The sequence below is a fragment of the Nuphar pumila genome, chromosome 13 (assembly GCF_984573655.1).
Source record: "Nuphar pumila chromosome 13, dmNupPumi1.hap1.1, whole genome shotgun sequence".
In the NCBI taxonomy this organism is placed as follows: Eukaryota; Viridiplantae; Streptophyta; class Magnoliopsida; order Nymphaeales; family Nymphaeaceae; genus Nuphar; species Nuphar pumila.
In genome coordinates this window covers 74,335,222-74,351,117 of record NC_143261.1, presented here as the reverse complement: position 1 = coordinate 74,351,117, position 15,896 = coordinate 74,335,222, and the positions used below count along the sequence as shown (strand labels likewise).

The 15,896-nt window shown below is 38.1% G+C and overlaps 1 protein-coding gene across 1 annotated transcript; it reads right to left on the bottom strand.

Moving 5' to 3' along the window:
* On the bottom strand, window positions 1–15,750 carry LOC149818717 (pentatricopeptide repeat-containing protein At3g29230-like). The gene is made up of 5 exons (XM_089986281.1): window positions 14,115–15,750; window positions 13,514–13,616; window positions 10,700–10,746; window positions 10,535–10,623; window positions 1–318 (listed from the first exon to the last, which is right to left on the bottom strand). The coding sequence occupies exons 1-5, from the start codon at window positions 15,748–15,750 to the stop codon at window positions 1–3; spliced, it is 2,193 nt and encodes a 730-aa protein (XP_089842407.1).
* Between the last annotated feature and the right edge of the window lie 146 nt (window positions 15,751–15,896).

The window sequence follows — 15,896 nt, the reverse complement described above, 5'->3', positions numbered from 1 at the left end:
CTAGTTTACTGCACCACCATGGTGCAGCAGCTGCTGCCGTTGCACAACACAACAGTTAGGTACTGTTGTGCTCAACATAGCAACAACACCGGATTGTTGTCCATTAGCAGTCAGCTTGGTCAGTAGACCCAATTGGCCTACTAGGGTCAGCAACACTGAGCTATTGAGGCACTGGCAGTGGCCGCGGTTGGGGTAAGGATGACCCCAGCTGACTGTGCTCAGCAGGGCATAGAACACCATGCTGCGCACAGGTGGCCAACGGCCACCTGCAGCAATAGGCAGCAGGCTAGGGTCTAGGGAGACCCCAGTCTGTTGTGCCTTGAACAATGACAACGAGACAACGACACTGGCAGAGTGTTGTGTGTCTTGCCGTGTACGCTGAGTCCGATGTACGGCCAACCCTTCTAGGGTCACGTCGGGTCAAGTCGAACAAGACTGAACTAAGCTGAATAAGACCAAACCAAAATGGTCGGTCAGGCCAATGCTGTCACAACAATAGGGTACAATGGCTGGGGGTCAAGTCGACCCCTGCCCGTTCTCGATTTCCAACACATATGCATGAATATATAAATCTTTTTTTTATTAACTAAAAAAGAAAAAAAGATTTAAGAAGAGTGGGTGTGTGCACACATTACAATGTAAGAACTATAAAGTAAGAACATGGATGCATAGCATTTGCATTCAAATATTTTCATGATGCATCTCTTAATAACATGCACCTAAAGAAGTGCATAGGCGAATCCATGATATCTTGCAAAAAGAATAATGATCATGGATTATGCATAAATAATCAAACAATCGATCTTCATTTTTGAAATAATGATTAGAAAGAGAATTGAGACAAGTATATATATATATATATATATATATATATATATATATATATATATATATATATATATATATATATCATTCCAACATTTTGAATCCTAAATGTTGTAGGATTCAAATGCACTAAATATGTGTTGAACCCGCCATGAAAAGGAAGATCGACAGTCATATTGGAGTGCGGTCCAGCATGTTCTTACATGGCCCAATACTCACACACTCTTGAAAAGAGATCCTACCTTAGTGAAACAAATCTGGTTCTAGGTACGTGTATGAGTTCGAACAACCTCCGAGCTCTAACAATAGAGTCTTTTCTCCAATCATCCAATGTAGGAGAGAGAGAGAGAGAGAGAGAGAGAGAGAGAGAGAGAGAGAAAATCGTTGGATTAAAGTGAGGATTTGAGAGAAGAGAGGGAGATATAGAAAGAGGGAGAGAGAGATTTGGAAGAACGGAGGGGTGTGCCACCCTCTTTTCCCTTTCGGTCCTCAACTCTCACAAGGTAAGTATTTTTTTCTTACCTTTCTTTTTTTTTCTTAACTCAATTTATGGTATAGATATTTTTTATATATACATTTTTTTTGAAATCATAACATAGAGATAAAAGGGAGAGGTCGATCCTCTCTTTGAAGGTGAATGAGTCCCACAAAGGGGGCAACCCACAGTTGCTCCATTTACCACCCTTTATTCCCTTTTCGTTTTTGAAAAGTGGATTAGGTAAGTGTTCTATCCTAATCTATGGTTTTAGGGAATTTTAATTCTATCACATGTATTCTACATATATATTATTAGTTTTTTGAAGTTTAAAATTTTCTCAACAAGGTAGGTGGGTCCTGCTGAGGTGAGCCACCTTATCCTTCTATACTCTCTTTCTCTCTCTCTCTCTCTCTCTCTCTCTAAACATATGGATACATATACATATATTTCTTATTTTTTTATTCTTGAGATTTTTTGAATCATCATCATTCTTATTTGGATCGGGATCCAAATTTGATCCTTTCTGTTAGGATTTGGATCACTCCATATCTAGTCTTGGGTTGGACTTGGGATACATCTGAGATCCAAACCCACTCACTGGACTCAATGCCTATTTATACTGAATTGCGAATTGCTCCAAGATTTAGATCCAATTTATAACCCAATCACCAATTTGAGCATGAAATTCAAATTTCAAGTTTTAAATTCCTTGACATCCTAAATTTTACTATATCTTATGATTTGAACAATAACAACATTATTTCAAAGTTTTGATAACTTGATATGAGCAAAAAAATGGATATTAGAAAGTCAATGATGACCGTAGTGATGTGGCCAAGAGAGTAGCATTCAAGAAAGGGTTAGATGAATAATGTTGATAAGTGATCTCTTGTCTTAAGTCACATAAACAAGTTATTTTCAGAGTGTCTCCTTAAGGGCTTGTTTGATGTCTTGTCCAAGATTGGACATAATGAATGAATATAACAGACAAAACTCATGTTTTGCATGTTCTGTAACAATTATACTAAGGTCAATGTTTGTTTCGATTGTACAAGAAGTTGTGCTCCTTGTGTCCAATGTTTGTTTTACATTGTGTGTAGACAACATGAACACACACGGATAATGGGTCAGATAACTTTGTTTTAGATCATAAGACTCGATCCACCCAACCATATAAGTGTTTTAACATGTTTATTATAGATTTTAGCCCCGGATATGGATCACAAATTGTATCTAAAAACTAAAAAATATTTAAATTTTGAACAATTTAAGAAAAATAAGAATTGATATTTTTTTATATATAAATGATTTAATTAAAGCCTTAATTTAAGAAAATTTATTCAAAGCCTTAATCATAAAAAAAATAATTAAATTAACTATAAAAAAACCTTAATTTAAGAAATTTGATTCAAAGCCCTAATAAAAAAATCAAATAAAAACCCTAACCAAATTAACTACAAAAAACCTTAATTTAAGAAATTTGATTCAAAGCCCTAATCAATGAAAATCAAAGAAAAAAATCCTAATCAATGAAAATAAAAGAAAAACCTCACAATTAATGAAAATCAAAGGAAAAAAACCTAATCAAAGTTCTAAGAAGAAGAAAAAGTAGAACGGAGAGAGAGAGAGAGAGAGAGAGAGAGAGAGAGAGAGAGAGAGAGAGAGAGAGAGAGAGAGAGAGAGAGAGAGAGACGCAGAAGGGGAAGAAAGAATACCTCACCCATCGTTGGTGTCGTCTCCACCCATCACCCGTAGTTGGTGGCCTCGCTTGACATAGTTTAAAAACTTGCCAAGTCAACCTAGTGACTTGATTGACTCGGCCTAGATTGCCCAGTCACTGGGTAAAAAATGAGTACAAACTCGTTTTATACAAAACACGATTGAGTCACTGAGTTGACCCAGCCGAGTCATGGGCGAGTCTAGGGTTGGTAGTGGACCGCAGGAAAGCGAGACCCCACCCCGCCTCGTCCCGTTTGGATCAGAGATGGAGGACATGAAACATGGAATGGACTGGGGATGATGGTTAAAATAAAAACCCTTGCGGGGATGGACTAACTCTTGCCTCCACCGCGCCTCACCCCACTCTGATTCTCATTAAAGAAATTACTATTATTCCCTTATACATATTATATATTCCTAACCCTAACATAAACCCTTTCTCAAATCTCTCCTCTCTCCTTCCTCTAACGGGCCCCACAATCTCTCATTTGTCTCCTTTTCTTCCTCTAACAACAGAAGGACCAGGGAAATGGGTTTTTGCCCCACCTCATCTTTTTGGACAGGGGATGGAGGACATGAAACGGGAAATAGACCGAAGATGGAGGTTAAAATCAAAACCTATTCGAGGATGAAGGCAAAGATGAAGGGCAAAATTTTGAGATAGGGCGGGGATGGAGACCTTGTCCCCCGCTCCTGCCTCCGTCCACTACCATCTCTAGGTGAGTCATGCATATATATATATACATATATAATATATTATATATATAATTACATATATTATATGAAATATAATATATATTATAAAAATATGGTTATACATATATTAATAAAAGTATACATTAAATATATTATAAAAAATATCATAGAATGCATATTATATATAATATATTGATAAAATACTATAAAATATATATAGTATACACATATATTTATATATTTTATATAAAATATAAAGTTAACATGTCTCGGCCGAGTCACGGGTCATTCAAGGACAAACTGAGTGACAAGTCAACGAGTTTTAAAACGATGGATCATCGGCAAAAAATTTCTGTCGCTACTCCGTCGCCAAGTAGCGATGGAGTAGAGACAAAATTGTTCTGTCGTTAATCCGTCGCTAATTTCTCCCATAAAACCCTAATGCAAGCCCATTTTCCCTTTCTGTTTCATCTGTCGCCCGCCCATCGACCTTCCATTGCCGCCCACCGCCCGGTGACCTCCTCTCTCATTCTCTCTCTCTCGTTGCTCCCCCCCTCTGTGTTTTACGGTGAGCTTCATCCGCCGACCTCCTCTCTCGTTCCCTCTCCCATTCTCTCTCTTGTTGCTCCCCCTTTGTGTTTTTCGACGAGCCGATGACTCCAGCTCGCGATGACCCTGTCAGCGACCTCTCGTCGATGCTTCCCACAGGTAACTCTCCCCCTTTTCCTCTTGCTTTTTCCCCTTGAAATAAGGGTCGTCGGTTGTCCGACAGAGGGCTGCCAACCTTTGTTGGAACCTCCTCCTTCCCAATATGGTTGTCAGAGGGCCAGCAGAGGTCCGACAGCCTCTGTCGGGCCCTCCCCACCCCTCTGTAGTCGGCGGGGGCTGGCAGAGGCCCCGACTGCCTCTTTCAGGCCCTCCCCTTGCCCCGATCTCCGGCAGGACAGGGGGCTTCCCCCCTTTTTTCTTGACTTCTCCGACAATGGGGCTCTGCCTCCCTGTCCTCGTTATAATCAGCATGGGGAGAAGCCCCCTGCCCTTTTGTTTTTCCTGGCAGTGGGTGGCTTCGCCCTCCCTGTCCTCGATAATTTCGATAGAGGGCGAAGCCCCCTGCCCCTTGTCTGTTTTCCTGGCAGGGAGGCGGAACCCTCTGCCAAGAAATTTTGCCTCGACAGGGGGCGAGACCCCCTGCCTCATGATTGATTCCCGGCAGGGGGCTCAACCTCTGCCTCCCGATGCTTCCCTTGGGGGGGTCCCACCCCCTACCTTCTGTGAATGTTCAGACAAGGGGTTTCGCTCCCAACCTTGACCTTATTGTCGATAGAGGCAATACCCCTGCCTATCTCACTTTCAACAGAGGGTTGCGTCTCCCTGTCCTGGCTCGTTTCTGACAGGGGGCGTCACCCCCTTGTCATCAGGTAATAAACTTTATTTTAACACAGTGTCTCCTGCAGATTCCGCAACTGATCTCGCTTGTGTCCCGCGACCCATGGTGAGTAAGTGACAAAAGCAATGCAAATCGGATAAATACTCGTGGTGAGTAAGTGATGCATGCACATCACAGGTTATTTAATTTCTTGAATGCAACACTTTTTTGTTCACACATTCACTTAGTTGTGAATATTTAGGACTGCATTGATGGAGTTCAGAGATCATGCTGAGCATGATTTTAATGTATGAAAATGGAAGTGTTCCTATTTTTTAAGTTCAGATTTCATGCTAGTCATAGTAGTAGTTAGCGGGATATTGGAGTGTATTTGCTGCAGGTACATGTTTGACATTGTTTTGATATGAATGATTTGAATGTATTGCAATGTTTAATGTGATTATATCAATGCTTGCATGAAGTTACTTTTAATTTGATTATGACTTTAATGTAAAATTGTATCATGAAAACATGCTTTAAATGAATGTATCATGTTATCAATGAATTTGCACATGAAAATGAATGATAAGTTATCAATGCTTCAAACATGCTTCAAATGAATGGTTTTGCACATGAAAATATTAAGTTATCAATGCATGCATCATAGTTCTTGTAATTGAATGACATTATATATATATATATATATATATGTGTGTGTGTGTGTGTGTGTGTGTGATATATTTCAAATCATTACATCTACCATGAATGCATGATAAATTTGATATTTTCTTCATCACAGCATTCTTATGATTCTCTTTTAACTGGTTAGGATAATATTCGTAACATCATAGGACAAAATGACTGCAAACCGTGAATGGATGTATCGTAGGATAGTTGACAATGAGGTATCGCTTAAATATATGGAGGGTGTTGACAGTTTTATTGAATTTGCAATGACAAGTGTCAGTACAGTGGATCCCATAGGTCGGATTAGGTGCCCCCGCACGATGTGTAAGAACAATCGATTTGTAGAACCTCATGGCGTTAGACATCACCTGTACAAGAAGAGTTTTGTGAGTGATTATCAAAATTGAATGCTTTATGGTGAAGAATTTAAGAACAATTTTGACGCACTGGTGGATGTGGTGCATGATAATCCATATATGGATTTGATATTTGATGCCGCAAGACCAGAACTGGGTTCTGCGGGATATTGGAGTTGTGTAACTGATCCAATTGTATTGCACGTTAATGATAAGTTATCCACGATTAGCAAGTGTTGTTATATCTTATGTTTTAATGTATTACAATATTTGATGTGAATGTATTGAAATGTATTGCAATGATTTGAATGATTTGAAGGTATTGCAATGTTTGAATGTATTGCGTGCCATTTTTTATTTGTTAGAATATGGTTCATGGAGGTCACAGTGGTCGAGCACCCAGTGGTAGCCAGTCTCAGCCTTCATCTTCACGGGCTGCTTTGATAGGTATATCATTTAACTAATTGTATACTTGATTAGTTTAAATGCGCATTGTGTGAATTTCTAACTCATTTTTCTATAAATAATGTTTCGCCTGCACATGACCCACCTACACAACCTATTCATACATATCTCGAACGTCAGATGCATGGTCTTCTGAGTCTGATACACGATGACTCATTCAAATAGTGTATATCGATAATCGACCGTAATTATTTTTTTTCACTTATCTTATACTTATCTTATAAATATTGTATATTGATAGTTAATGTGTATCAATTCATATGCAACGCGAGGTTTGAGCCATAAAAAGTAATACGAGAGGTTAGACAAACACTAGTTCAACATCTATCAGGACCGATCGCTCAATTGAAAGAGTACTTGAAGGAGGTGTTGGACAGATTGTGGTCCTTATTCATGGTATACAATCGTTTATCATAGTTAATGTGTTTCATATTTAATTTTTTGTTATACTTATGTCTACTAACTTTATGAAATTATTTGTAGGCTTCGAATCGCTTCGCGACTACGATGGATGAGCAGGACACGAGGAAGGTGTGACAGAAGGTGGTTGTCAGTCGATTTGCAGACATGCTTCATAATATAAAGACTAAAGCAAGAAAAGCATTTGGCAGAATAGATGATCCACTATAGTGGAAGAGCCATGACTCTCCTACTATCATGTCAGTTTTTTAGGATGCAATGTGTGACAAGTGGGCGGAGCATAAATTTCAAAACCGCTCAGCGAAGGCTGCACAAAACCGAGCAAAGATGTCCGATGCCCATCTACACACAAGTGGATCTAGGACTTTTGGGAGCCACCTAAAGAAAATGATAACTCATCAATATATATATATATATATATTGTCAAATTTATAAGTATTGTTGCATACCTGTCAAATAATTTTTTTATCATTTAACTTCACAGGAAGCAGAAAAAGGAGGCATTGTGCCATACAAGGATGCGTTTGTTGAAACACATAAATGTAAGACCACGGAAGAGTTTGTATCAGAGAAGGCGAGAATGACAACGGTATTTATTTATTGTATTAATAAACATTGTAATATACAAGTTATTATAAATATTGTAATTCTTAATTATTAATCTACATTGTAATCATTACTTTGTAGGAGTCATACGAGCAACAGATGGTAGAACGATATGGCGATGACTCCACTTAGCATCCTCCTTTTGATTCTGCAACATGGGTGACTGCAACAGGTGAACCCGAAAAGGGTCGTGTGTTCGGGTTTGGGAGTAATATGAACACCTCACGAGTCGTTGCCTCCTCCAGTCACGACTCTCAGAGTTCTCCCGCTAGCATCAACTCCAAGCATCCGACTGACTCGCCTAATACTTGGGATGGTGTCCGCCAGCTTGTTAAGGACACAATGCATGACTATTTACACGAAGCAATTTTCGACGTTGTCCGTAATGAGTTGTGCAACTTTTTTTGAGACAGAGAAACTTCGTCTGAAGGTGCCAGGCAAGTATGAAAGTTTCATCTCAATTATTTCATGTCGTTAGATTTTAAGTTAGTATATGCATGATTTCATCATATATGAGCATGATTTCATCACTATGAAAGTTTTTGACTGCCTTATAACACATATATGCATGATTTCATAACTATTAAAGTTTTTTTACTACGTTAAAACACATATAAGCGTGATTTCATTAGTATGAAAGTTTTTTCACTATCTTAGAACACATATATGCATGATTGAATCACTATGAGAGTTTTTTGACAACCTTAAAACACATATTTGCATGATTGAATCATTATGATTTTTTTTGTCAGCCTTAGAATACATCTAAATTCTATTAATATCCTTCACTTTATTGCTAGCGAGACTATGTATAATTCACTCATGTTACTTTGATTGCCTTAGCTTAGGTGCATTGCATATAATTTATTTCATTATATTTTGTTTATCAATACTAACCTTTCTTTTCTCTTGTAGGATGTTGGAGATAATCAGTGTAGAGGAGCTGAAGGGGCAGATCAAGACAATGAAGAAGATGACGCACAAAATCTTGGCGATGATTAGATTCATGTGTTGAATTTGTTATACCTTCTTATTGTTTCAAAAGAAACTCTTTGTAAATGTTCACTTGTACATAATTAGAACTTGGCGAGAATTATAGTGGATTGATAAATTGTTTTAGTTGCTTTGTATATGTATTTTTTATGTGTACTTTGTTTTTTATACGTAGGATATATAAATTGTATCACGAGATTTTTTTCTCGATATTTATATTTTAAACAAATAATTTTTTTAAATTTTTTAATTTTTTTGTGATGGATTAGCGACGGTTTTTATCCGTCGCTAATTAGTATCAGCCTCCAATTTAGCGACGGATCAGGGACGGATATTTAACCATCGCAAAACTGAATCGGCTGATGTTGTGCGATGAATTTTAATCTGTCGCAATTCCTCCGCTACAATAGTGACAGAATTGGCGACAAATTCATATCTGTCGCAAACTCAAATCTCTGCAGATTAACCATGGCCTTGCGACGAATCATAGCATTGGCTAATTCGTCGTAATTTAGCGACGAAAGTAGCGACAAATATGTTCTGTCGCTAATTAGCGACTAGAAATTTGCGATGAAAGTTAGTCGTCGTTAATTCGTCACTAAACTCTACAACGACGGATTGCGGCCATCGCTAATCCACAGATTTCTTGTAGTGTATTGATGAATTTCAATTTATTATTTTTACCATTATTTAACATCTTAACCCAGGGGAATGAGGTTCAAATCCCATGGGAGACTATTCTCCACCGTACCAAGAAGAACAAAAACTAAGGGGGCATTTGTTACGTTATGTACCCAAGGTAAGCCACTTTCCCTTGGAAGGGATGCCAGAAAGGGAAAGATGTGAACACATTTTGACAAAAAAAATGTTTTTTGCATTTATTATGTGGGCTCACACATTTTTTTCCTAGAGACGTTTGTTTCACCCCCGAAAAAGAAGCCTCCTTTCCTATTCTTTCATAGGAACGAGCATAAAACAAATGGCTTAAAAGAAATCTAAACATAATGATGACCACCATCTACCTGTTTATTCTTCTTAGCGTGGGCTACACATCACACTATGGCGTTGCACTGGATGATACCGCCAGGAACTTTCCCATGTTTGAGATGCATGAAGCCGGACACAACTATACATGCCAACCACTCATAGCTACTCCAAGGTCTTAAAGCACTATCTCAAGAATAGAATTTAGCAGTAAAGGCATACATCAGAACCTCAATTTGTCCAACAGATCAACCACAACCAGGGGAATGATGCATGTTCACACTTACCCTGCCCCTGCATGGGGCCCATCGACCAACCTCATCGACATAAAAATGAATGCCTTCCATAATGCAAATGCTCACTAAGAGATTTTGGAATATAATTTCTCATCTCCCACTATATTCATTTAGTTCACACATTTCTTTAGAGAGGCAAAAAGCTTATGCAAGAACACTAGAAAACACAAACCCAACCACCAGCCCTCGATTAAAACCAAAGTTGCCAATTGAGAAAGCGGGAGAAAAAAGCGATACGAGAAACAAAAGCGTGAAGCGAGGCACTTTCAAAATTTTAGGAAGCGAGAAGCATGAGACTACTTAGAAGCAAACAAGGAATCGTCTTGGAATCGACCTAAGAAGTGACCTAAAAAGCAAATCAGAAGCGACCTAGGAAGCGAGAGGAAAGTGAGGAGGAAGCGATAAAAGAGAAAAAAAAATAATAAAAAATACAAAATAAAAAATAAAAAAGAGAGAAGCGGGCTTCCCCTAAATTGGGAAGCGTGCTTCCCCACTCCATACGACGCTTCCGATAACTGTGAATAAAACACATGCATGCATTGCATAGATACTCGCATTTAAGAAATCACATCATCTACAAGAATCTCTCTATGTGCAAGCAAAACTCTTGCCATCAATAGAAACAAACTTATTGAGACTGCACCTGACAATGAGACTGCATTCCAGCACTTTCCACTTTCCAGCCATCCAAGCTTGTGTCCTCTTTCTTAACCAGGTCTTTCTTTGCTTTCTCTGTTACATTGCAGAAAGACAACCAATTGAAACAAAAGTAATTTCATGATTTGTAGTCTGGGGATGTTCCTTAAACCCATCTTTGATGCCGTCTTCCCGAACATTGCTGGAGCTTCTACAATCCTATGGAATGGCCAAACTAGTTAGCAATGTAACATTCATAATTTTTTTAAAACTATTAAATAAATAAAAAGATTTTTTTTTATAAATGAGGTGACAACGGTTATTTAAGTGTGATTTATAGTTAATTATCAATTATATTTAGTTGGTATTTATTTATTAATTATATTAAATTGACAATAACTTGTTGATTGTATTTAATTGATACTTATTTGTCAAATATATTAAATTCACATTCATCAGTGAGTTATAATTTAAAATAGCATTTTAAACTTTTAGTTAGATGAAATTAGTATAGTAATTTAAATTAGATTTAATTTAATAATTAAAATACTCATTTGGAATCTATGGATCTTTGTTGAACTTGGATCCCAAGATGGACCCATGTAAGGGTCATTTTTTTGTGAAGAATCCACTAGAGAATTCTAGTGGGTGAGCTGAAAAATAGGAAAGAAAAAAAATGAAATTAAAAATTTAAGTCAAAGATCCTTGCAAATGGAGAATATTCTTGGTTACGCGGCCAAGTGGACACATGTGCTCTCTCCCCTTCCTCTTAGTTGACATCCTCTCTTTCTCTTGTTTTGGAAACCCTAAAAACTAACCCTATAGTGGTTTCATCTCCTTGATTCTCTACCCTACATCTCCCTCCATTTTGCTATAAATAGCCTCACTCCTCTCTCCCTCTCTTTGCTATAATTTTCATTTTTGTTGATCTCTCTCTTTTTTTCGGGTGCTTTGGAGCAAAGGAGCTATCATGTTTCTTGATTTTGGGATTGGCCTCTAATTAGGCTCTCTCTAAATCTATGGATTTGAGAGCATAAAGAGTGAAGAAGATTAACATTTTTGGGTTCATAAAGAGTGAAGAATAACATTTTTGGGTTCTTTCTAAAGCTTCAAACAAGATAGGGGATCCTATGCTTTATGATAGTTGTAGGAAATCAAGCATGCTAGTTATTTATGTTATTTCAATGCTTATATGCATATTGCCTATGTTATTTTTTTTTGTGTAGCATGTTTTTGATATGGCAAGCATGCATATAAACATTGAAATAACGTAAACAACTAGCATAAAAATTGATATGGCAAGTATGCATATAAACATAACTAAAAACATGCTAGGCAAAGAAATTAACAAAGGCAATATGCATTTATGCATTGAAATAACATAAACAACTAGCATACAAATTGATATGGCAAGTATGCATATAAACATAACCAATAACATGCTAAGCAAAGAAATTAACATAGGCAATATGCATATAAACATTGAAATAACATAAATTATTAGCATAAAAATTGATATGGCAAGCATGCATATAAACATAACAAAAAACATGCTAAGCAAAGAAATTAACATAGGCAATATGCATATAAGCATTGAAATAACATAAATTACTAACATGCTTGATTTTCTACAACTATCATATAGCATAGGATCCCCTACCTTTTTTAGAAAAAAACTAAAAATGCTAATCTTGCTCTTTGAGCTCTCAAATCCATAGATTTAAGAAGAGCTTAATTAGAGATCACTCTCAAAATCAAGAAAGATAAGAACTCCTTTGCTCCAAAGCATCCAAAAGGGGGGGGGGGAAGAGAGAGAGAGAGAGAGAGAGAGAGAGAGCAACAAAATTGAAAATAATATTGAAGAGAGGGAGAGGGGAGTGAGGCTATTTATAGCAAAATGAAGGGAGATGTAGGATGTAGAATCAAGGAGATGAAAGGCTACTAATTAGCTCCTATAGGGTTTGTTAGGGTTAGTTTTTAGGGTTTCTAAAACAAGAGAGAGAGAAAGGATGTCCACTAAGAAGGAGGGGAGAGAGCTCATGTGCCCACTTGGTCAAGAATATTCTCCATTTGCAAGGGATCTTTGACTTAACTTTCTAATTATATATTTTTTCTTATTTTCCATCCCACCCCACTAGAATTCTCCAGTGGGTTCTTCACAAAACACCCACTCTTACATGGATCCATCTTTCGATCCGAGTCCAACAAGGATCCACGGATTCCAAATGAGTATTTTAATTGTTAAATTAAATCTAATTTGAATAACTATGCTAATTTCATCTAACTAGAAATTTAAAATGCCAATTTAAATTATAACTCACTGATAAATGTGAATTTAATATATTTGACACATAAGTATCGATTAAATAAAATCAACAAGTTATTGTCAATTAAATATAATTGATAAACAAACACCAACTAAATATAATCGATAAATAATTAATAATTAAACATAATTAACTATAAATCACACTTAAATAATTATTGCCACCACATTTACAAAAAAAAATCCTTTTTATTTATTTAATAGTTTTAGAAAAAATGTGAATGTTGCAAGCAAGCTCAACCAATCTTGTTTTATATCTGCCTATTTCTTTAATGGAATTGTGGTATCCCAACCAAGCATGCTATGCAGCTTCCTTGATGCTGGTATCTATCTTCCCGAGTGAATTCTCCACCTGATTGAAGATGGAATGGTCATAGTAACTGACTAGTGCATGTGAAATATGCTCCACCTAAAGAGGTGGAGAAACAGTGGTGAAGTTTTCCCCAATTGTTCCTCTCATACTTTCAAGGTGAAATATTTTTACATGAACTTCCAATTTTTCTATGAAAATTCTTTTCACTACCAAACATGGCAGAATAAAGAGAGTTATGTACAAAATGAAGTGCATCGACAATTTGCAGGAAAATTCTTTTATTGCAGATCCAAACACGCCTAAAATGGGTTGTATCCCTTCTGCAGTTATACTGTATAAATATGTACCTGTTACTGTTATACTGGCAACTTCCACAAACAGTACTTGGGAAATTGGTCTCCCGAGTGTTCAACAGAAGCAGCTGATCCCGGGTACAACTCACAAAGTCAGCTAAAATACACGATCAGGATCATTATGTTATGGCGCTGACAAAATTTACATTTTCAACTAGGCCAAGCAAGATAAAAAAGTTGCACCACGCAGCCTTTTCACTTTGGCTTGTATGCTGTAAACTGATCTTGTTTGATTTGGTGTATGCAAATGGAAGCCGACAGGTCCTTGATTTCATAAGCTCACAATGTTCAATGTGTTCCGAATGTAGATTGAACGGGTAATACAGGTTTTTTGGAGGATTGTCATCTTGGAAAAAACCACAGTGAATGGGTTTTGGAAATAAAGGATTTGCGAGAGGTGTTTTATTGAGCATTAAGAAAGTAATAAAAGGAAAGAAGCGAGGAGGAAGACCAGTTACGGCTACTCATTGCTGAATGGACTTTCTTGGCGCAGAGAAACAAAGAGTTGAGAAAAGCAAAACAAGAACTCAGTGTGCAAAGTCTTCTATCTTCGTCATTCTATTTAATATATTTAACATTACATATGTTTCATTACATTGTGGATGCGATCTTTCCCCAACAAAAAACTCATGTACAACCCCATCCACCTCAACCAAACTACAGCCAGGATTCTTTTGCACTCCTTGGTTTATCATCAATTCCCTCAACCTCATGACATCATCCCATTGGTCAATTGATGCGTATATATTCGATATAAGCACATAAGTGCCACTGTCCGGTTTCAATTTTGCCAGTTGCTCTGCAACTTTCTCACTCAACAAATGGTGGCTTCCATGAATCATGAAACCACTCAATAGAGCTCCCCAGACAAAAGTATCAGGCACCACAGGCATTGCCCTCACAAAATCCAGAGCCTGCTCTAGATAGCCAGCCCGGCTCAGAATATCGACCATACATGTATAGTGCTCAACACAAGGCTCAATCTTATGAACACTCTTCATGCTGTCAAAAATTTCCCTTCCCTTATCAACAAAGCCTGCATGAGCACATGCAGACAATATTGACACAAATGTAATCTTGTTAGGCTTAACCCCTTTCCTCTGCATTTCGTCGAAGAGCTTAATTGCTTCCTCACAGTGTCCGTGCATGGAAAACCCACATATCATAGCACTCCATGAGCAAACATCCTTTTCAATTGTCTTGCGGAACACAAAATTAGCACCTTCAAGGAGACCACATTTAGAGTACATATCTATAAGAGCTGCACCAAGCATGTCATCCACATGGAGCCTTCTTCTCTCAGTGTATGCATGAATCCACATCCCTTGCTCAAGAGCTCCAAGATGTGCACAAGATGACAGTGCACCAACGAGTACAGCTTGATTGGGCTCGACTCTCTCAACCTGCATCTCGACAAAGACCTCCAAGGCTTCTTCAAACCTACTGCTCTGCGCCAATCCCGCTATCATACCACTCCAAGAAGATAGGTTCCTCTGAGGCATCCCATCAAACAATCGGCAAGCCTCATTCACAAATCCTGATCTTGCATAACCAACAATCATGGTGTTCCACGACACGACATCGTGTTGAGGCATTTCATCGAACAATTTCCTCGCATTTTCAACATCACCAACCTTCACATATCCGCCAATCATAGCATTGTAACTAGCAGAATTTCTTTCAGGCATCTCATCGAACAGCTTCCGAGCCATGCCCAAGACCCCAGACTTCGCATATGCACCAAGAATCGAGTTCCACAGGACTACATCTCGTTGAGGAATTTCATCAAACACTTGTCTTGCAGACTCGATCATCCCGCAATCAGCGTAGAACCTAACGAGACCACTCTGTATGTACAAATCCGAGTGATACCCACAATTCAGAAGCTGCCCATGAACCGATCTCCCGAATTCTAGAGCTAGGAGGAGAGAACAAGCCTTGAGAACAAATGGGTAGGTATAGTTATCGGCTTCGGTTCTTTCTCTCTTCATTTTTACGTACAAAAGAAGAGCTCTTTCTGGGGCTCGGGAACCATCAGTGGAGTATCCTCTAATCATTGCATTATATGAGAATGTAGTTGGGTTTTGTAGCCGCGCAAAGACCAGAGAGGCCAATTCTAAGTCACGCTGGTCAGAGGTAGCAGAGAATGACAAGAGGTTGGATAGAGAAGAAGGGTGGTGTGCAATGCCCGTTTGGATGATTAGAGCAAGCATTTGTCTCAGTTCTGCCATGGTTTTACAGGCTTTCGATAGTTGGTACACTTGCGTTGGACCAATCATGGTAGCCTTGGTATATATGGAAGAATACGCAAGAGAAGAGAACCATCCAATTCCAAACACAAGAGAGAGAGAGAGAGAGCCCGTGATCCCGCTCAGCT

Coding starts and splice junctions, on each gene's coding strand:
- LOC149818717 (XM_089986281.1), bottom strand. CDS start 15,750: ATGGCAGAACTGAGACAAATGCTTGCTCTAATCATCCAAACGGGCATT. Junction 13,617..14,114: donor GGAAAGATCGCATCCACAAT/GTAATGAAACAT, acceptor CGTGTATTTTAG/CTGACTTTGTGAGTTGTACC. Junction 10,624..10,699: donor GAAGACGGCATCAAAGATGG/GTTTAAGGAACA, acceptor GCAATGTAACAG/AGAAAGCAAAGAAAGACCTG.